Source organism: Callithrix jacchus, chromosome 12, assembly GCF_049354715.1.
Source record: "Callithrix jacchus isolate 240 chromosome 12, calJac240_pri, whole genome shotgun sequence".
Lineage (NCBI taxonomy): Eukaryota > Metazoa > Chordata > Mammalia > Primates > Cebidae > Callithrix > Callithrix jacchus.
The window spans coordinates 89,372,482-89,395,375 of record NC_133513.1 but is presented as its reverse complement, the minus strand read 5'-3'; the positions used below and the strand labels follow the sequence as shown (position 1 = coordinate 89,395,375).

The following is a 22,894-nucleotide window of genomic DNA, read 5'->3' as shown; positions in this document are numbered from 1 at the left end:
GTTACAATTTTCCATAGCCCATCTTAAGCAGTGTCAGCATTAGGGGATCCTGCCTTCTTTTAGTAGATAAGGCACACTTATAGGTTATAGGAAATCAGAGTGTTGGATTAGTTAAAATTTTCTCAGGATATCTTGGTTTATTGTTGCTTTTTTATTGATCCTCCTAGACTTAATGTGACCTGTAGCTTCAGTATAGATAATTATTTGGATTGACTGAGGGAGTATCATTATAGGTTCCTGATTATTTTAGGTAGGTGCTCAGTCTCTAAATTTGACTTCTAGAGATGGGAAACGAGTCCTATCATAAAGGACTACATCCTAAGAAATTAGGATGCATTCTACTTTGAATTTGACCTGGAAACTAGTTGGGCTAAAATTTTGGTTTATGACTCTCAAAATAGTCTCTACAACAGAAACAGATTTATTTAAAACAGGAAATTTATTTAAAGTTGGACATAAATTTGCTTTTAGTCTTATGGCGAGTTAAGAACACCCAGCCTAACTTTCCTTTACTACACTTATTCTTGAAAGCTGACAGAGTTCAGGCTCAGGTCCAGGAATATCAAGTCTTACAAAATGTAATCTAAAGATTTTGTTCTGATTGGTGATGTCCTGAGGAGATCTGATAATGTCCAGATATTTTGTCTGATCAATCCCTAAAACCCACGTTAACGTAGAATTCAACCCAGGCAATCAAGAATTTTTCCGAGTTATCTCAGGATTTGAACTACAGTGAAGCTCAAGGTCTTCACGCTGTCCTCAGTGCACTGTAATGCTATAGATCTAGTTTGAAGCCAGCGGTATCCAGGACCTAACCAGAGACTTCAAGGGTCTGAGGAGCTGTAGAAAGCACAACAGTGCAGTTACTTGGACTTGGGCTACTGATTGTATCCAGTAGAATGTGTATGGGATTCTTTTTGACTGTTAGAAGGAAAGAGAGAAATAAAAGTTGGATAAGGAGTTTTATTTATTATTTTTTTTGGGGGGGGATGGAGCTTCGCTCTTGTCTCCCAGAGTGGAGTACAATGACACAATCTCAGCTCACTGCAACCTCTGCCCTCCTGGGTTAGATTCTCCTGCCTCAGCCCGCTCAGTAGCTAGGATTATAGGCTTACATCACCATGCCCAGCTAATTTTTAGTAGGAATGGGGTTTCACCATGTTGGCCAGGCTGGTCTGGAACTCCTGATCTCAGGGGATCTGCTCACCTTAGCCTCCCAAAGTGCTGGAATTACCAGCATGAGCCACCACCCCTGGCCAGAGTTTTATTAATACACGTCTGAATCCAAGAAAATAGTGGGAAGTGCAGGAAAAGAACATGCTAGAAAGGTGTTGGAATTAAATAGAAGTAATATTTTAATTAATCACCACCAGATGCTATGTATCAGTTAGAAAGGAGAGGTTTTTGAAATTTACCTGGAAAAGAAATGAAATAGGAGAGAAAGCTCAGAATTAAGCAGTTTTTCTGGAGAAATGTTACAATTTAAGGTAATAAATCTGTAACACTTGTTTTAAAAAAACTTTATATAGAAGAAAACAAAGGTTAGGGTATTGCTTATTTTTCTATGGTAATTTCTGTTTGGGTCTCTGTTGCTTATGATTGTGGAGTTGAATTTTGATAGTAATTCAGTATTTCTAAGCTGTATGAAGATATTTTCTGCCAGCTTTGTACTCTGCTATATTAGAAAGACAGCTCCCTGTTGCTCTTCTGGTCTATATGAGCATAATTGAAGATTTTTTTTATTACATAGTCAAAAAATTTGTTCCCTTAATTATTTCAATAATAGAAGCTCAATGTATAGAATTTTGTATAGCATTTCTCAATACACAGAGGTATAGAGAAATAGTAAAACTTAGAAATATGTAGTTCTGATTGCTGAGAGAGAGCTTATGAAACACATTGTTTTTTTTTTCTTTTCAAACAAATGCTCTTAAATACATATTTGTAATTATAATTACAGAGCTAAGAACAAACTTAGAGACTATCTAACTCAGGGTTTTTTATTTTTTATTTTATTTTTAAATTGTTTTTGCCCTGTCTTAGGGTGCTAAAAATCACAAGTGGGTTTCTGGTGAAGTTCTTTTTCTTTCTTTCTTTCTTTGGCTCTTTTCTTCTTTTTAAAGCAGTAACATTTTCAAATAAAAGCTTACATGAAACTCCACTGTGTAAAACTGTTGAAAATGTAACTTTGTTCTGGTTGAAGCAGGGTAAGGGGATCTGGGATTTTTCTTCACCAGTGACTTCATGGGCATGCCAAGAAGCTCCAGAACTCCAAGGAATAGTTAAAAACCCCTTTCTAGGCCAACTTGTAGCCTAGAGAGAGAGAGAGAGAGAGAGGCTTATGAAAGTTCACAGCAGTTCAGTGGCAGAATCAAGACAAAACATTGGAATATTTTACTATAGGTCATTGCTCTTTTCCAGTGTACCTACTTCAGAAGTTGTGATTCCACTATACTTACTTGAAAACCTGTGGTACTTATTAGCTATTGTTTTGAAACAATTAAGATGTTGAGTTTTATGATCTTTATTTTAAAATTTCAAACAAATAATTTGGTACTAAATAATTATATTTTAAACTTTCATAGTTTCCTTTCTTTTCAGGAAGGAGATGGATAAAGCAGATGTTTATTGGGGCTTTCCTTATCCCAGCTATGGTTTGTGGCACTGCCTTCTTCATCAATTTCATAGCCATTTATTACCATGCTTCAAGAGCCATTCCTTTTGGAACAATGGTAAGTTGCTTGAATCTTACTTTTAAACTGAAGAAGTATATGCATTCTAACTGATACCTACTGTCCCTCCAAAATATATCCTCATTTTGATAGTTTCAGTCAGTCCCTACTCAGTTCTGGAAAGTTAAATGAGGAGAATGCTATTGTTGTTTTCATAAAATTTTGGCTAAGTTTAAACCTATAATTGTCTTTTTATTTTTTCTTCTATCTGTAAGCCAGTAAAGTGAAAAGCTGACTTTAAAAGAGAGCACTGTAGCTTTTTATCAGAGATGTGAAGAACTGGTGAATATATTTTGGAGAAAGAATGACAGTCACAAAACGTGGGTGTTTTAAGGTGCTAGGTGAATGCAATGGTAGGAAGTAAAGCTTTTCTATGACACATTTTTTTGTATTAACGTACTTTTCTTAGAACCTCACTAAGATGTACATTGCTATAGATGTTAAAATGCTTTCGCATATCGTATCTGTAATCACAGGCTTTGAAAATGCTTTGAATTATTTAAATATATTAAAACTAGAACACATAAATTGAGTTAACCCACAGTCTCCCAATTTTTCTTGCTATTACCTTTTTACTAGAAAGAGAATGTTAGACCTAGACTAGAGTGAAGGCTTAATGTACACTTATGCATACGTGTTCATACATATACACGTGAATCAAGTTGCAGGGTGGTTACTGCTTTTAACAGAGGCTCAATAACTTAGTCATGGCCATACAGACAGTTCATGGTGGAACTGCTACTAGAGCCCACATCTCTGTGTTTTAATCTTGTTTGGGTTTTCTTTCTGTTATATGGGAGTTAACAAATTTCAGAGAAATTTTAGGTGATTTTGTTTTATAGTCCAAAAGACACATTGAATAGTACACATTTTTACAAATCTTTAATACTTTTTAGTTAGGAATATTTTGAAACTTGCTTCAAAATGGAAATTTTTTTTCAAGCCAAAGTAAGTGATAATGGTTAGAAAAGGGTAAGGTAATTAATTACATCAGACCTGGAAATAATTTGCTTTATAGTAGTTTCAGGCCACTGTAGTAGTTCCAGAAAGTATATAGAGTGAGTCAAGTTACTTTTTAAAGATCATCTGCTGAACTGATTATTTTTATAATGCTTTAAAAATTAAAATTCTGACTCTGTTAAAATTTTATCAGCAAGTTTTGAACTTGATATTGGTGGAAATAGTATTTAAAACTTGCTTTGTCTTGCTAAAATTGTAAATTTTATCACTTTGTAAATGTAGTTTTAAATGTTAATATTCAGTGTAATTTGCCTTTAGATAGGCAGACAGGTTTTTTTTTTTTTTTGAGGCAGAGCCTTGCTCTGTCGCCCAGGCTGGAGTACAGTGGTGCAATCTTGGCTCACTGCAACTTCTGTCTCCTGGGTTTAAGCAATTTTCCTACCTCAGCCTCCCAAGTAGCTGGGATTACAGACATCCGCCACCATGTACAGCTAATTTTTGCATTTTTAGTAGAGATGGGGTTTCACCATTTTGGCCAGGCTGGTTTTGAACTCTGGACCTCAGGTAATCCGCCTTCCTTGGTCTCTCAAAGTGCTGAGATTACAGGCGTGAGCCACCTGGATTGGCCGCCTTTAGATAATTTAGTAATTACAGATTATTAAAATAGAATATTTAAAGTCAGCTGAGCCAGAGAAGGTTTATAAAATTCATCTTTAGTGAATAAAAGAGTAACTGTTGGTACTTGTCAGGCTCCTACAATATTATGTTCTTAATTTGCATTCTAATGAAGGAATACTGAGGGAAGGGCATTTTCTTGGCCTCACATTTTAATCAGGTGTGTACTTTACCATCTCCTTTTCTCCATTTAAGAGTATGAAAACTTGTTTAGAACTTGAAATTGAAGGACTGAGGTGAATATTTGACTCAGCTGTTTATTAAGTACTTTAAGTACTTAAATTTGTTTGACTTGTTGACATTATAAAGGAAATGGTTACATATTGTCATAAACTCAGTGATTCTCAACTCTAGGCACACATTAGAATCACTTGGGGATTTAAAAAATTTTAATGCTCAGGGTTTTCTTTCAAGCTAATTAGTCTGTCCTGATTTAAACCCAATCTGTAGTACTTACCTGATTCCAGTTCCTGGCATCTGGGCATGGATCTGTTAGCTGGAAGGCTCCCAGACCATAGGTGCCATGTGTCTGAGAAGCCAGCTACTCCTACTAACTGAATACCCTAATTTGAAGATCAGAGTCTTCAGATCCTCCTAAGTGCTCATTCTAGGCCGTATCTCTTTCTGTTTCCTATTCCTTTCATCTCTTGGATATTGAGCCCCTTGTCTGGGTGATCTTCACTTTAATTTTCTGTTCTATGAAAGTTTCCACAACTGGCCAGGTGCATGCCTGTAATCCTAGCACTCTGGGAGGTGAAGGCAGGCAGATCACTTGAGGTCAGGAGTTTGAGACCAGCATGGCCAACATAGTGAAACTCCATCCCTATTGAAAATACAAAAATTAGCTGGGCATGGTAGCACAGGCCTGTAATCCCAGCTACTCGGGAGGCTGAGGCAGGAGAATCACTTGATCACTTGAACCCAGGAGGCTAAGGTTGCAGTGAGCTGTGATCACATCATCCAGCCTGGGTGAGAGTGAGACTCTGTCTCATTAAAAAAAAAAAAACAAAAGAAAAAGAAAATAAATTAGATTGATTCTGGAAAGTTAAAAACGTTTTCTTTTGGGAATTTGTCCAAGAATGATTTAGGTGCTATACCCAGAGGTTGTGGTCCTGTTCCTCGGGAAAGAGGAAGGATTTGCCAAGATGTTCTGGAAAAGAGTTCTTTCGTGGGCTGTAAATCTCAGATCCTGGGGCCAGGCGCGGTGGCTCACGCCTGTAATCCCAGCACTTTAGGAGGCCAAGGCAGGTGGATCACGAGGTCAAGAGATCGAGACCATCCTGGTCAACATGGTGAAACCCCGTCTCTACTGAAAATACAAAAAATTAGCTGGACATGGTGGCGTGTGCCTGTAATCCCAGCTACTCGGGAGGCTGAGGCAGGAGAATTGCCTGAACCCAGGAGGCGGAGGTTGCGGTGAGCCGAGTTCGTGCCATTGCACTCCAGCCTGGGTAACGAGAGCGAAACTCCGTCTCAAAAAAAAAAAAATCTCAGATCCTAAAATTTGTTGTTGTAGGATTCCAAGGGACAAAGAACTGAATGACAGAGTTTTAAAACTCACAGAGGCATGGGAACTAACTTTCTTTTCTAAAAAGATCTATAAAACTAATGTTAGAAAAACTTCATTGTCGAAGGTGAGCTGTTAATGCTAAAGCAAGTAAAAGGATTTTATAAGGATATTTTCACAGCAAGATCAAAGGCTCATATATGTGGGATCAGTGATATAACAGAGTTAAAAAAAATAAAAAGAATGGCTCCATCCTATTCTTCCTCTTTATTTTTCATCAAATAAAATATAATCTTCAAACAAGAAAAGTAAGAGGAAAGATTCCCTGGTCTAAGAGGGAAGTGAAGCCAAGGCAATTGATTGTACACGGGTACCCAGCTGCCTTAGCTGAAAAAAAAAGTATTTTTGCTCCTGTAAATGATCTTTTAGAGATACTGAGAGATCATATTAAGTAATGTTTGAGTAACTGTGTGAGAGCAGAGGTGTTGTAAAACTGGACAGGCAAATTTACTCTTCCAGAAGGAAAAAGAAGAAAGTGGGTTCTACCTTATAAGAGTATTGAGTTATTACCTATAGTATGTACATCCTACCCTCTAGTAGAATGCGACAGATATTCCTGACTCTGACCTATTCAAAAGATTATTAATAAGTTAGAGACATGGTGATCTGCTGATTAAATTGAAAAGGGATGTGAGGCTAGGGAAGAAATTAGTAATATGAAATAATGAAGACAGCATCTAAAAAGATTCACCTGACTGAAATGATGTGTCAAATCTAAGAAGATAAATTATAATAAGGATCAATAATAATATATTTGTGTAGCACTTTGTAATTTACAAAGCATTTTCACATGCATTATCTTGTCTGGTTTTCAGAAGAACCCAAAGAGATAGGCAGAGATAGTGGTATGGTTATTCCTGTTTTACAAAACAGAAAACTAAGACTCTCCCATAGTTAGTTTTCTTTGTTGTTGTGCTCGTGGTGGTGATGATGGGTTTTTGTTCTTTTTTTTTTTTTCCTGGCCATTTTTTTTCCTTCCTTTCTGTCAGAAGGAATCCTAGCTTAATTCTGAGAGCAGTGGGTATATTTTTTTGCCCTTTTCTGTTTGTGTGTTTTTGCAGATGTACTGAGATAAAATTAACGTGATAAGTTGCATAAACTTAAAGTGTACAATTTGAATTTACACACACACACATACACACACACGGGAAACCATACTGCACTCAAGATAAAAATGTTTGCCACATCTAGAAGTTTTGTTTTATACCTTTGTAATTCATCCTTTCTTTTCTTCTTTTTTCTCTCCCATTCTTAGGTTACCACCAGCCTGCTCTCTCTTATAGCTTAATTTGCATTACCGAATTTCCTTTAAATGGTAGCTGATACAATATATATTCTTTTTTGTTTCACTCATAAAAATTATTTTGAGATTTATTGATGTTGTTTTTTTATTTTAATTTTTTTTTCCAAGACAGGGCCTTGCTCTATTGCCCAGGCTGGAGTGCAGTGATACGATCTTGGCTCACTGCAACCTCTGCCCATGGGGTTCAAGCAATCCTCCTGCCTCAGCCTCCCTAGTAGCTAGGACTATAGGCAAACGCCATCATGCCTGGCTAATTTTTGTGTTTTTAGTAGAAACAGAGTTTCACCATGTTTGCCAGGCACGTCTTACACTGGTAACTAATTCACCATATATGTGTGGATTTTTATTGCTGGATTTTCTCTTGTTTCATTTCAATTTGTCCTGTTTTTATGCCAATACCACACCGTCTTGATTACTGTAGCTTTTTAAGTCCCTAAGTCAATTCTTCTTTTTCAAAGTTGTTTGGCTTTTTTTTAAATATTCTTTGCATTTCCATGTAAAGTTTGGAATCATCTTGTCAGTTTCTATAAAAAGTCTTCTGGGATTTTGATTGTGATTACATTGAATCTATAGCTCAATTTGGGAAGAACTGATATCTTAACATTATTGAGTCTTTTGATTAATGAACACAGTGTATTTCTCAACTTACTTAGATATCTTTAATTTTTCTCACAACATTTCATAGATTTTATTGTTCAGGTTTGTTATCTTTTGTTGAATTTATTCTCAAGCATTTCATATTATTCTGTTTGTAAATAATATTTTTTATTTATTTTATTTTTTTGAGACAGTCTCTCGCTCTTTTGCCAAGCTGAAGTGCAGTGGTGCAATCTCAGTTCACTACAAGCTCCACCTCTCAGGTTCAAGCAATTCTCCTGTCTCAGCCTCCCCAGTAGCCAGGATTACATGTGTGTGCCAGTAAGCAGCTAATTTGTGTATTTTTGCAGAGACAGGGTTTCACCATGTTGAACAGGCTAGTCTTGAACTCCTGACCTTAGGTGATCTGCCTGCCTTGGCCTCCCAAAGTGCTGGGATTATAGGCGTGAGCCGTCACGCCTGGGCATTTTAAAATTTCAAACTCTGATCGTTTATTGCAGTCATTCATCGCTTAATGCCAGATATGTTCTGCAAAATGAGTTGTTAGGCAGTTTTTTCATTGTGCAGACATCCTAGAGTATACTTACACCAACCTAGATGGTATAACCTCCTACACACCTAGGCTATATGTTATAGCCTAATCTTACAAGGCTACAGACCTGTACAGGTCTCTTATAAGGCTATTGAACACTGTAGGCAGTTGTAACAGACTGGTAAGTATTTGTGTATCTAAACATAGAAAAGGTACAGTAAAAATACAGTCTTATAATCTTATGGGACCAATGTTAGGTATGTGGTCCATCATTGACAAAAAAAAAAAAAAAATTGTTATGTGGCACATGACAGTACAGTTGACTCTTGAACAATATGAAGTTTGGGGTGCTGACTTCCACCCCCGTCTGTCCAGTCGAAAATCTGCATATAACCTTTGACCCTCCCCCAAACCTTAACTACTAATAAGCTGACTGTTGACTGGAAGCCTCACTGATGAACACATTTTATATGTTATATGTATTATATACTGATTCTTACAATAAAGTAAGCTAGGGAAAAGAAAATGTAATTAAGAAAATCATATGGTTAGCTAGGTGTATGGTATTTGCCTATAATCCCAGCTATTCAGGAGGCTGAGACAGAGGATCATTAAGCCCAGGAGTTTGAGGCTGTTGTGCTCTGTGATCATGCCAGTGAATAGCTACTGCATTTCAGCCTGGGCAGCATAGTGAGACCCTGTCTCTTAAAAAGAAAAAGAGAAAATCATAAAGAAGAGAAAAATGTATTTGCTATTCTTTAAGTAAAAGTGGATCATAATAAAGATCTTTATCCTCATCATCTTCACATTGAGTAGGCTAAGAAAGAAGAGGTAGGGGTCAGTCTTGCTGTCTCAGGTGGCAGAGGCAGAAGAAAATCCACTTGTAAGTGGACTCACACAGTTTACACCCTTTTTTTAAGTGTTGACTATATATAGAAAAACTGTTTTGGGATATTGGCTTTGTATCCTACAACCCTGCTAAATTCACTCATTAGTTCTAGTTGCTTTTCTTTAGTTTTTTATGTAGATTAAAATGTTTTTATTATTTTTAATCTTTGTGGGTACATGGTGTTATTTTTAAAAAATAGATTATTAAATTATTTAAACAAAGACAGTTTCACTTCTCTTTTGATCTGTATGTCTTTTTTTTTTCTTTTCTTATTGCACTGGCTAAAACCTCCAGTGTAATGTTGAATAGCAGTGTCAAGAGCAGATATCTTTTCTTTGTTCTCAATCTTGGGAAGAAGGCATCTAATCTTAGGCCATTAATTAAAACACTAGCTATATTTTTTTTGTAGATGCCTTTCATCAGCTTGTTAAAGTTCCCTTCTATTTGTAGTTTGCTGCAACTTTTTTTTTAAATGGATATGGATTTTAGAACAGCATTTTCTGCATCTTTTGAGATGATCTGTGATTTTTCTTTTTTAATTTTGATAATATGGTGAATAGCATTGATTAATTTTCTGATTTTTATCAGTCTTGCATTCCTTTGATGAGCTTTGCTTTGTCATGATTTATTTGTTTTATATATTGTTGGATTACATTTGCTAAAATTTGCTTTTACATATGTGTTTATGAGAGATGTTAGTCAATAGGCCAGTCTGGAAGCAAAGATAGAGTAAGTAATAGCCACGTTCTTGGTTTATGTCTGAGATTGAGAAGATTTAATTAGTATGTAGATCTTTGGGGTATTAAGTACCGATAGGCAATACTTGTTTCTAACTTATTCTTTTTGTAGATAAGGGAGGCCCTCAACATGGAGTAAGTAAATCTTTCTTCTCCCCACTGCCTGCTTTCACTCTCCTCTGAACAGTGACTAGGAGTATAGGGGAGAGCCCTATATTAGTTTGAGTTCCAGGGTTTATACCAATATATTAGATCCTCTTAGCTGCTAAATTTCATTCTAAAATAAATCCTTAATGTGGAAGGATTTCCAGATGGAAAACAGATAACAAGCATGATCTTATTAGTATAAATATACTTTGTAAATTAAGTATTTTAACACTGTAAATTTAACAAGACCATAGTTGTGATAAATACACATCTGATAAGGGGTATGAATAACTGTCATATCTTCATCACCCAATTTATTCGGTTATCAGTATTGAGAAAAATTCCTACTTCCCAAATGAGTTAGTTCCATGTGAATTTTTTTTTAACAGCTTGCCTTGCAATCTTGGGAGTATTTCTCCAGTAAATTCTCCAGAACTTGAATATAAAGGAGTGGGGAACTGGTTTCACAGCTTAATCACTGTTTCTAACAAACTGCTCACAGTTTTTATCATATATTAAAAAGTTAGACAAGAAAGGGGAAAATATTGACAAATGCTAAGCAGTTGATAATGTCTGTTAGAGACTATAGGTTCCTTTATTGACTGTTATGTGCACAGGAGGCAAGATGTGCCCTCACTTCACCTGCCACTCAGTTGCCTGTCACACGCATTGTGCTGTAGTAGTACTTTTGTTTGTACAATTTTTAGTGAACAAGAATGTGCAGGCCTTAATTGGAATGGGGAGAAAAAGGTAGAATAAAAGACCAATATAGGATTACAAACTTTCCTAATCAGTGACAAAATTCATTCAGTTCAGTATATACACAGAGATAAGAAACTTTATTCTGAGGTTTGCATGAAAATGAGTTAACCTGGCTATGATGTCTCCAGTGTACTGATATTTAGTATAGAACTCCTTTGATCTGTATATATCTTATTACAGTTAAAAGTATTTTAAAAAGAAACTATTTTCAAAAGGATATTCAAATCAAATGCTTGTGGAATCCCAGAAGCTCTTCAGTAGGGCCTGAGAGTTCTTTGGAACAGTTTGCAGATCGTTCTGCTAGACCATGTAATTCCACATAGGAATGTTTTCTTCTTTTTCTCTTTAATTCTTATTTGAAATTAAGGGTTCTGGTAAACTAAGGAAAAAATACATAGGTCTCCTTGTGTTAAGGTTTGTGAGTCCTGTAGTAATTAAGAAAGTAAAAGCAAAAATTGAGATGGAATTTATTACTCCACATACTTATGTATAATCATAATAATACTTAAACTTTCTTAAAAACACCTGCTTTTCACATTTCGCATAATATTATAATGTGAGCATAAATTCATATTATTCATAGGCCTAGGCCTAAACTGAAACACAGATAAGTTGAGTTCCTGAGTCTGATGTTTAAAATGGGATTATGGAGCTCTGATAATGTTCATACATTTATGTTTTTTCTGAAAAGGAGACAACAGTACTCTTTGGCTTGTTTAAAAACACATACACACACAAAAGGATCTAATGAAGAATTTTTACTAATATTGCTTCAGAAGACATCTTTCCTTCTTGTGTAGTCACTGTGGATTTCCTATCCCATACCTCTTCATCTCTCTCAGTCAATATCTTCACATGTTTCGTTCAGTTTTTCTCTCACTTGTACTTTCTATTTATTAGAACCTAAAATGTATAATTGAAAGTAATCTTAGAGGTGATTCAGTTCTATTCCATTTTATAGAAGTTCAGAGTGAAGTGGTCTTAATTAGATGGCTGGCCAGAAAAGAGCTTGTGTGTATGTTCTTGTGTACTTGATTTTATAAAGAAAAAAAGCCACAAAAATAAATATATTTCTAATTGGCCACTTTGGTTCTAGAATATCTGTATGGTCTTCTCTATAATTTTAGATTTCGCACTACTAATGGGCAGAAAAATATTTGTAATACTTTAGTAGTGACACATAGATAGCAATCTGCTTCTTTTAGGATTCCAAGGTAGTGTAGAATAGAAAAGAGCATGGGCTTTGAGGCTGGCAGATCTGAGTTGAAATTTTGGTCGGGCTCTCCACTAGCTATGTGATTATGGGAAGTTACTTAGTCTTCTCTGAGTCTCCTTTTCATAATCTGTAAAATAAGGAAATAACATATATAAAGCTCTTAGTACATATTATGAGCTCAAAAAGCATAGCTAAATAGATAAGTTGGTTATAATAATGAAAGACAAGGGATAGATACGTTAAGAAAGCATGACAGCTATGAGTGAAAGAGGAGAAAAAAGGACTGTAGTAGAGGTAGTATGGAAGAATAGGAAAAAGTGGAAAACTAAAGTGGATAAGAACTAGTTCAACTTGTATTTAGTTTGTAATATTTTAAAGCCCACCTTTCTCTGTTTTCATTAGTGTATACCATGCACAATTTTAGCTTATATTGAACTTCAACATTTTTTTGTTATAAAATTGTGTTTAAATTGTCTCTTTTATTTGTTTTTATTAATGTTATTATTCTCTGAGTAATCACACATTTTTATTTAATTTACAGGTGGCCGTTTGTTGCATCTGTTTTTTTGTTATTCTTCCTCTAAATCTTGTTGGTACAATACTTGGCCGAAATCTGTCAGGTCAGCCCAACTTTCCTTGTCGTGTCAATGCTGTGCCTCGTCCTATACCGGAGAAAAAATGGTAAAGAGAATGCTAAATCTTACATAATTGTTCACACAATGTATAAGTTCTTAAGGCTGTTGTGTACATGTAACTTTAGAATTGGCATGTGTTTATGAGAATGACAATCTTTTAAGAAGTTTATTTTACTATTTCCTTTAACCTACATTGTTAAGAGTAATAATAAATTATACCCTTATTCCATTTTCTGTGTATCATGCCATTTATAGTTAAGTCAGATGCTTTCCTAGTTTGTAGAGGTGGGTGTGAACTAAAGCTGCAGTTTTACTAAACCTGCAGGCCAAATCTGACCTGCTGCCTTTTTTGTCAATAAGTTTTGTTGGAACTCAGCCATGCCCATTCGTTTACATACTATTCGTGGCTGCTTTTGTAGTATAGCGCATCAGTGCTGTCAGATCAGTAGTTGTGACAGATGCTGTCACCTGCAGAACCTGCAGTATTTACTATCTTTCCAGATATTTTAGTGTACATTTGTAATATTGTACAATTTAGTGTACATTTATTACATTCCCTATTTATAGGAACAGTTGTAGAGTAGACTGTACATTTTCATAATGTGTGTGTGTGTGTGTGTGTGTGTGTATTAAAACGTCTCTGTTCCTAGATATTTTACCAGATTATAAATATAACATGCATGCTTTATTACTATTACTATCTCTAATTTTGCTCTGTCTTTTCTAGACATGGAGGTGTATAGACATTTATAGAAATGGAGGATGAATAAAATAGCCTTTATAGTTTGAATTGTTTGAATTGGCCATATTCTTTTCTTTCCTTAGATTGGTGCTTTTGAGAGACTTTGGTTATAACTTTCATAGTCTATTTTTAAAGTAAATTTTTTTTTTTTAAATCAGTATTAGACTGTTAGGGCCCATCAGTATCCTTACTGGGAAGGGTAAGTTTAAAGGAAAAGCATAGTCAGAAGTCACAAAAGTTCCTCTAAGTCACTAGGGCCAGTGAAGGAGAGGAGGTCTGGGGAGAGTTTCCTTACCAGAGATGTCTTGTATTTAGGTATAGGAAGGCTGATGTGTGTCACCATTTTGGAGGCTATAATCATGGGAACCTAAATCTAAATACTAGTTTTGCCTCTCATTGACTATGTCACCTTGGGCAGATCACTTTTAACTTCTGTGGGTCTTGGCTTCCTGTAAAATAAAGAAGACTAGATTAAATGATTTTTAAGGTTTTTTTTTTTCAGCTTTCAAATTTTTAAATTTTCTTCTCAGTTTTTTAGTTTGTTGATTTCATAGTTATTAGTTTAGGATCTTTTTTGTGACAGATATTGTGCTAGGCACTGGAAGTACCTACGTGAATAGCTTCTGCCTGCCAGAGTTTATAATCTGTATTTATATGTGTGTACATATATATATATACACACACACACACATATACATATATACATATACATATATGTTTGTGTACATATACAAAAATATTTTTGTATGTATATGTTTTATATGTGTGTGTCTGATATATATGTATACACACATGTACACACTTATATGGAATTGGACAGATACAACATAGTGTGGTAAGTACTGTAAGTACTATTGGAGATATGTTCAAGAGGCAGTGGAAGAATGGGAGGCAGGACCCAGCACTTCCTGGGAGACTCAGCAGAGGTTTTAAAGGGAGAACATTTGAGCCAGTGCTTTCCGGAGAGAAATAATAGGAGATGAGAGAAGGCATCCAGGTGGGGAATAACCAGTTACAGTCAGTAACTCTTGAATGAATGAACGACCTTTGAATTTTATTTTTTTATTATTTCTTTGGTGCCATTATAAATCAGAACTCATAATACCCTAATTGTATAATTTGTAGGAAAAGGAATTATAGAATCAAGGAGAGAGTGAGCAAAGAAATAGCAAGGCCACAATTTGGGAAACATCATATCAAATGGAAATCTCTAGACTCTTACTTTCTTTCCCTTTGGCTTTTTGTGAATAAATACCTGTAGGGTTCTAGGAAGTTATGAAAGTCTAGTAGAACCAGGGAACACTTAGGAGACTTTTTTGAGTTCTGCTGGTGTCAGTAATTTGTGTTCTGCAAATACTTGTCTCAGGCTTTAATGCAGAAAGAATATTGATTATAACCTGTGGCTAATTTGAAGACCCACTTTTGTATTGTGCCTCTTTGGGTTTTGGCTTTTCATTTTACTGGTTTGTTTCTATTCTTTAGAGATGATTTTCTAAGTGTCAAGTATATCCTTTCTGTTATCAGCATTTGTATAATATGGAAATTATACTAGAAGTTTACTATTAATTTTAATATTTTCCAGGTTCATGGAGCCTGCAGTTATTGTTTGCCTGGGTGGAATTTTACCTTTTGGTTCAATCTTTATTGAAATGTAAGTTTTGATAATGTATTTATGTTTCAAGGGATTTGATTTTAATAAGACAATTTAGGAGTTAGGGAACATGTGAAGTCATCAGCTGGGAGAGCATCTTATTAGATGTCTGTTAATTCCATGATTCCAGAAAGGGGTTTAATAGGCTATATAAAGGTAGCTGTTTGCTGTGTTCTTAAATATTCAGGTGATGTTTATACCTTTTTGTATTATATTATAGACTTCCCTCACCTAAGAGGAGATCTTAGAAATAAAGTATATGTGTTAAAGAATGGTAGACCGCCCTTTAATCATATGCATGATACAACAAATTCCTGTTTTTTATTGATTTTTGAGGCCCTAGGAAACTAGGTAAACCATTGCCTACAAGTCTGCCTAGGTCCTGACATCTTTTGATGCATAGTCATCTCCTAGGTTCCTTCTATAGAGGCCTGCAGGAGTGCTAGGAAGTGTGTATGTATTTGGGGGTGAGAGGTATGCCACCTGTGCCACTTATTGTGCTTTACATCTGCATCCTTTGTCACCTTTGCAAAATAAAGCCTTTCTATTCTTAGTCTGTGTCCTAGTGCCACCTGATGGGAATGCAGTGGTTATTTTAGGCAAGACAGTTCACTGTATGGGGCTTTCTCAGGTATTGCAGCTATCCACCCTTGGCTCCTGTCTACTAAATACCAGTCATCATGACAACTTAAAATAGCCTTACATGTTTCCAGATGCCCCACTGCTGATTGTCTCTTGTATGGTAGGAGTCTCTATAACAGACGTAATTGGATTTGGTAGTTGGTTAATTTCAAAAGTTGGCTCATGTAAGAGAATTATTTAAAAAGATACATACATAATATTTTTAAGACAAGTAAATATACATCCTTCACTGATTTTTTTTTTTTTTAATGTATAGCCATGGTCTTTCTTTTACTTGGAATTTTATCATTTTTTCTTTGACATTCGTAATACAGCTTCTGTGTTTTCCAGTCTTTTTAAAGTGAAGAACATAAAATCCTGTCTGAAGAATTCTAAGTACAGAATCCTTCTAGATTTGTACATTTGTCCCCCAGTCTACAGCCATTTCAATCACATCTAATTTTGTAACTTTTTTAAAGGAACTTACCTTATCAAATCTTTCCAAAGCATTCAACATAATTTTCATAGTAACCACGTGTCCTTTTTACTCTGATATTTATTGGTTTATGTAACATTTAATTTAGTTGAGGCTCCTGCCTCAGCCTCCCAAGTAGCCGGGATAACAGGTATGGTCAATTTAGTCTAATTGCACTAACAGGTACAACTAATGTAAATAGACCTTAGAGAGGAGTTGGAGTATGTGTCACTGTAACTCGTGTTTTATTAAAGTCAGTTCAGGAACTTCTTTAGTTCCAGTCTGACAGTGCTTTGTGCCTTCACTCAGACTTGGCCTGTGACTACTTTTTCCTTTCTACCCCTGTCCACAATGCTTCTGAACCACATGTCTTTGTGCTTCTCCAGGCACTGTATTCCACTAGATCGGTTCTCTGCTGTTTCTCCAACTTCTCTTCTGTTTTGTCCACCTTTAAACCCATTCTCCTCCTGGTAGCCAAAGTGGTCTTTTTAAGGTGTGTCATTTCTTTGCTTAAGACTTCTTATTGTAATTGAGATGAGGTGTCAACTCCATAGCATGACCATTAAGGGTCTTCATAAGAACCGGCCCTGTTCACTTCTCCCAACTTCATTTCTTAGTTCTTTCCCCTTTATTTAAAGTTTTAACCATACCGAATTACTTTTAGATTTTCAAAATGCAGTGGATCCTCTTTATTTTGCTAACCTTCGCTTTTGCTGTTCCAGTACCTGGAACATTCTTCTGGTTTATTTTAGATGGAGTTTTGCTCTTGTTGCTCAAGCTGGAGTGCAATGGTGCAATCTCGGCTCACTCCAACTTCTCCCTCCCAGGTTCAAGCGATTCTCCTGCCTCAGCCTCATGAGTAGCTAGGATTACAGACCAGCTAATTTTTGTGTTTTTAGTAGAGATGAGGTTTCTCCATGTTGGTCAGGCTGGTCTTGAACTCCTGACCTCAGGTGATCTGCCCACCTCGGCCTTCCAAAGTGCTGAGATTACAGGTGCAAGCCACCGTGCCCAGCATACCTGGAACATTCTTGTAGTTCCCCTTACCCTCCAATTCCTTATGATTCTTCTCCCCTCATAAAGCCCCATTCAGCCGTAATGGGATGATGCCCCTTACGTGCGTTCGTGTAGCACATACGACATTGGTACTTGATCTTTACTGGTGTTTCCCAACTAGCTAGCAGTCTTCTTGAGGGTAGAGACTTTGTTGTCTTCACTGTTCTGTTCTCACTGCTCTCCTGATATTTGGTAGGCTCTATAAATATTTGTTGAAAGAATGAATGATGGGGAATCCAAGGAGGGTGGATAACCTGAAGTCAGGAGTTGGGAGACCAGCCTGGCCAACATGAGGAAACCGTGACTCTACTAAAAATACAAAAAAAATTAGCTGGGCATGGTGTTGCGTGCCTATAATCCCAGCTATTCAGGAGACTGAGGCAGGAGAATCCCTTGATCCCGGAAGGTGAAGGTTGCAGTGAGCCAAGATTGTGCCACTGCACTCCAGCCTGGGCAACAAGAGCAAAACTTCATCTCAAAAAAAAAAAAAAAAAAAAAAAAAAAGAATTAATGATCCAACAAACAAAAACGAACAAGAAAAGAGAAAAGAGGCTGAAAGGCTCTGTTGTAATTTAATGATGACTTGGAAATGGATTAGAGTCATCCAAATGGATAAGAAAAAAGAATTTTTTCTTAATGAAAATCTGAATGTGGCCTTTCCCTTGCTGTTCTTTGAAGACAGTGTGAATCTTCTTTAGGCTTGCTTTTTCTAATTTTATACATTAGCGCTCTAACTTATTTTTCTATTTAATGTAGAGTATTTTATTTTCTGTTTAATAAAATACAAACTGCATTGCTTGAATTGTATCTACAAAACAATATGGATACAAATACAGATTTTTTAGCTATCATTTGTTCTTTTCTACGTTATACTTCTTTAAGCTTCTGATTTATTAAATTTGTGTAGAGGTGAATACCCTACTGAAGAATCTGTTTTTCAAATATTATGCAAAAAAATATTTTTGAGAGAATTCTAGTGGATTTAATTGATGGAGACCTGGTAAGAGAAGCTGTTGGAAGATACTTGAAAGAAAATCATTAAGTGAGAAAAAAATGGGAACTAAAATGGGAGGCTTAGCAAGAGCAGAGTGAGCTTTAAGAATAAGGACTGGAAACCTGTGTCTTTATTGCATTTACTTAGGTATTTCATCTTCACATCTTTCTGGGCATATAAGATCTATTATGTCTATGGCTTCATGATGCTGGTGCTGGTTATCCTGTGCATTGTGACTGTCTGTGTGACTATTGTGTGCACATATTTTCTACTAAATGCAGAAGATTACAGGTGGTAAGTACCTATTTGTGGGAAGAAATTTGGGGAACCATAATATTTTAAAATAAGATTTCCTTTGAAATCTATCAAGTGGAGTTAAAGAGCAGTACAGAAGAAATTTTGTTACTTAAAATAGCATAGATATTTTTTCCAGTTATAAAAATAAATATTTTAGAGAAAAAATAATACCAATTTTTAATGTATTAATGAAGTGAGTACTATGTTAGAAATATTTTTACAAAGTGCTTGATATGAAAAGAGCTTTATGAGAAGCATTGTTGCATTCTAAACACAAGGAGAGTTAGATCTGAAAAACAAAATGGTGTATTTACAGTCACTGGTAATAGGAAATCTCACAAAATTCAAGATCAAGTTTTCTAATTCTTAGACCTTCCCCTTGTTGATAAATTTAAGTACCATGTTTATCATTTGTTTTTAAAATAAATTTTAAAGGATTTTAAAGGATGTTTTATTAAATTCTTCGCTTTAAAAATCTTTGTTTCAGTGCCATTCATTCAAAAGAGTTATTTGCTTTCCTCTCCCCCAACCCAGGCAATGGACAAGTTTTCTCTCTGCTGCATCAACTGCAATCTATGTTTACATGTATTCCTTTTACTACTATTTTTTCAAAACAAAGTAAGTGGAGACATTTTTTCACTTTTTATTTAGGAAACTAAATTTGTCCTTTAAATATTAAAATTTAAGTCCTTATGTTGAAAGTAAAAATGGACATCCTACATGTAGTTATTTTGTTTTATTTCAGGATGTATGGCTTATTTCAAACATCATTTTACTTTGGATATATGGCAGTATTTAGCACAGCCTTGGGGATAATGTGTGGTAAGTTCTGAAATTCTTTGAATGTCATGAGTAAATCTGAGTTTCTCTGAATCATAAAAATATAGTAATTGCAAATTAAGAAATTCTATCTGTTGTTTGATCAGAAACACCAAAATAAACCCGAGTCTGATTTCAGTCTTTTTGACTCTTCCCCACAACATAATTTATTACCTTATTAATTTCTATTTTTATAGAAATTTTAGTAATTCTATATAGCACAGAATTTCATACCACAGGTTTTCATTCATGTTGAGAATTGGCTTTTTCATTTGATTTATTAAAGACAGGGTCTCTTTGTGTTGCCCAAGCTGGAGTACATTGTCTGTTCATGGGTATGATCATAGTGCAGTACAGTCTTGACCTCCTGGACTCAAGCAATCCTCCTGCTTCAGCTTCTGAAGTAGCTGGGACTACAGGCACATGCCACTGTGCCTGGCTTGAGAATTGGCATTTTTTAAAGCCTAGGGTCAATGGAAGATCATGATGTAGGCATGTTAAGGTATTGCCTGAGTGATTCCAGTTTGGAAACTTTTCACACTATTCTTGGAGAAATAGTGCAGTTTACTTGTTATGATTGCATCCTTGGGTATCTACAGACTGGACTTAAGTTCTGGCTGTACCATATGTATACTTTCTTCATTGATGTAGTTCTCCAAGCTCTCTAAGCCTCTGTAAAGTGGGAATAAAACCACTGTTTGCGAATCTATTATAATCGTCTATTAAAGGTAATAGTTTTCACCATATGATCGAGTCTCTAGAATGTGTGAAATAGCTAGAAAATAAAGAACTTTTGGAAAGAGTATGATAAATGGGAAAGGCGTTAAGTATGAGAGCCTGAAAGCACTAGAATAAATTTCCATGCTCAGCTTTTTTTGTGGCCATGGAGATCAGATTGACCTTTCTAAGTCTCATTTTTATCTGTAAAATGGGCATATCTTTCAGAATAATTGTGAGGAATCGTGTCATGCATGCAAAGCAGCAAGTGTAATGCTGCGACTGTTACTAGGTAGTAAGGATAGCCAGTTACATGGTGAGGAATGGAAAGAGCTGGTGTTCTGTGTGTGAATTCCCTACTTAATAGCCATGTTACTCTGGCCAAATTATTTAACCTTTTTTCCTCAACTTTCCTCATTTACAAAATAGAAGTAATATCTATCTCATAGAGTTGTAAAGAGGATTCAGTGATTAAATGTGGATAAACATCAGGTGGCTAGTAGATGATAGGTGAGGGGTGGCTGCTGCTGCTATTGATGAAAACTAAAAATCTTTGGGTTTCCTTCTGCTTTGGGATTGTGTCTGTGTTTCTGCACGGTCTCTGGGATTCCACACCTTGTGTTTCCATCTCAGAGCAACTCTATGACACTAAGTCCAGGCAGAGGTACCTTAAGGGAAACTCACCTTTTTTTAGGTTCAGTCTTTTACTTCCTAAATGAGACTGCTCCCTTAGTTACTTTCTAGGAATGATACAAGGCTGTGGGACTAATCATGGTAGAAACATTTCCAGAGAGTGGATAATTCAGACCCTCCTCCTTTTCCTTTTATTTGCCCTTGGCTTATTGTGTATGTATGTGTGTATTTGATAATTGCACCTTTGGCTATATAGGGTGGGCAGTGGAATAAAGAAGATATGATAGTCTTATTAAAAGCTAGGTCTTGGTATGATATTTATGGATGCCTTTGAGGTACCAAGATTGCTTTGTTTCTCCATCAAAAGAGCCTGTTCAATTCATATACACCATGTATGTGATCACGTATGCACACACACAAATGAGATTGTCTGTAAAGTGGTGAAACTAATTCCACAAGCAAAGATCGTTCTCTATGTCTTAGTCACATGTTTTATTTATAGCTGATGCGATAGCCATTCCCTGTGACAATTAGTTAACCAACTTTGAGGGAAAGATGAGAGGGATTGAAGGTTAAAACTAGATTGTGTCGTGTGGAAACATCCCTATTCTTGGGCAGTCAGAAGGTTTCTTTGGTATTATTGGCCATCCTTCAGAGTATTGCTCGCTGGACTCCTCTTTATTTTATCTGAGATCTTTCTTGATTATCACCAGCATTCAGTGAGGTATAGAATCAATTATGTGCAGAGGGTTAAAAATTTTTTCTCAACTTTTCCTGTATATCTTAGGAAGGCCCAGAGAGGTAGCATCTTGACGTTTACAAAGAAAATGGAATGAATCTAGCTAAATTTTTTGACTGCTTTTCCTGTTGAAATTTCATCTTGCTCCCTGAAAATCTTGGCACATTTACAGTTCCCTGCTGTTCTGGCAGTGTCCCAGCATCTATTCTTTAATGGGTTTATATGCCTTCAGTGCTTCATTTTTTAGGGGCAGGTGAGGAGAAACTTTTTACACTGGAATGACTAGAATGTCATCATAATATAAAAATTATACATATCCATCAATTTATGTTGTTAAAATGCTGAAGTCAGTAATTAAAACAAAAATATTTGTTGATTCTTTTTAATGTAGGAAAAAATGACTATGTTAAAGTGGGATATTATGAGCATAGCATTTTTGTTTTGAAGAATTAAGTTTAAAATATACCTCTGTTATTCCTAAGATATTTACTTTTCTAGAGAGCATATTCAGTATTCTCTTTTCATAAAGTCATACTTTTGTAAGTTTATTCTTGAGGTACTCATAAGATTATGAAAAATGATTCTCTAGGTTGATACTGTTTTGATTTTAAGTGTATTTCTGCTCAAAGGGGAACAATGTTTTGTACATCTGGAAAATTGGATTTAGTTATTGGACTAGTATACCATTAAAATTTTGGATACTAATTAAAATTTTATACATCTTTTTATGTTGTAAGGATTCGAGTTTATTTTTACCAAATTGAATGATTTTTTTCTTATCCTATAAAGAATTGTATTATAACTATCTTAAAATGCATTATCTATAAAGTGTAATATCATTATTTCCTATTACAAAAAAATGACTAGCCATTGCAAAAATAAATGGAAGTAATTTTGCTTTGTCATTTTGGTTACTTTTTTGTATTTTAATATTTAAGAATGGGAAACTTGCAGATATATACAAAAATAGGGACAGTACTGTATATAGTGTACTAAAACCCATTGTCAGTAATTATCAACTCATGGCCTGTCTTGTTTTATTTCTATCTCCGCTCTGTATTCCCCCTTTTATTCTGACATAAATCTTAGACCTTGTGTCATTTCAACTGTAAATATTCAGTATATTTCCCACCCTGAAAGATAAATATAATTTCTTAATATGATGGAATAATTCAGTTAGTGTTCAAATTTACCACACATGTAATGGCTTCTTTTTAAATATAGTTTGTTTGCATTGAGATCAACTGACACTCATGCCATTGCTTGGCTAAAATGTCTCTTAAGGCTCTTTTAATCTATAGATGTTCTCTCTCTTACTTGCAATTTATTTTTAAAACTTTAAAAATTCCTGTAGAGTTTTCCACACTCTAGATTTTGCTGATTATATTGCTGAAGTGC

General features: G+C 35.4%; 1 protein-coding gene across 1 annotated transcript in view; it reads left to right on the top strand.

The window, feature by feature from the left end:
- TM9SF3 (transmembrane 9 superfamily member 3) overlaps nucleotides 1–22,894 on the top strand; it is a 68,390-nt gene that overhangs the window by 39,988 nt on the left and 5,508 nt on the right. Inside the window, exons 9-14 of the mRNA XM_035268618.3 lie at nucleotides 2,602–2,732; nucleotides 12,659–12,798; nucleotides 15,077–15,145; nucleotides 18,439–18,585; nucleotides 19,123–19,206; nucleotides 19,334–19,410. Of these exons, the coding sequence (XP_035124509.1) occupies nucleotides 2,602–2,732; nucleotides 12,659–12,798; nucleotides 15,077–15,145; nucleotides 18,439–18,585; nucleotides 19,123–19,206; nucleotides 19,334–19,410 (648 nt within the window). The remainder of the gene's footprint in view (nucleotides 1–2,601; nucleotides 2,733–12,658; nucleotides 12,799–15,076; nucleotides 15,146–18,438; nucleotides 18,586–19,122; nucleotides 19,207–19,333; nucleotides 19,411–22,894) is intronic.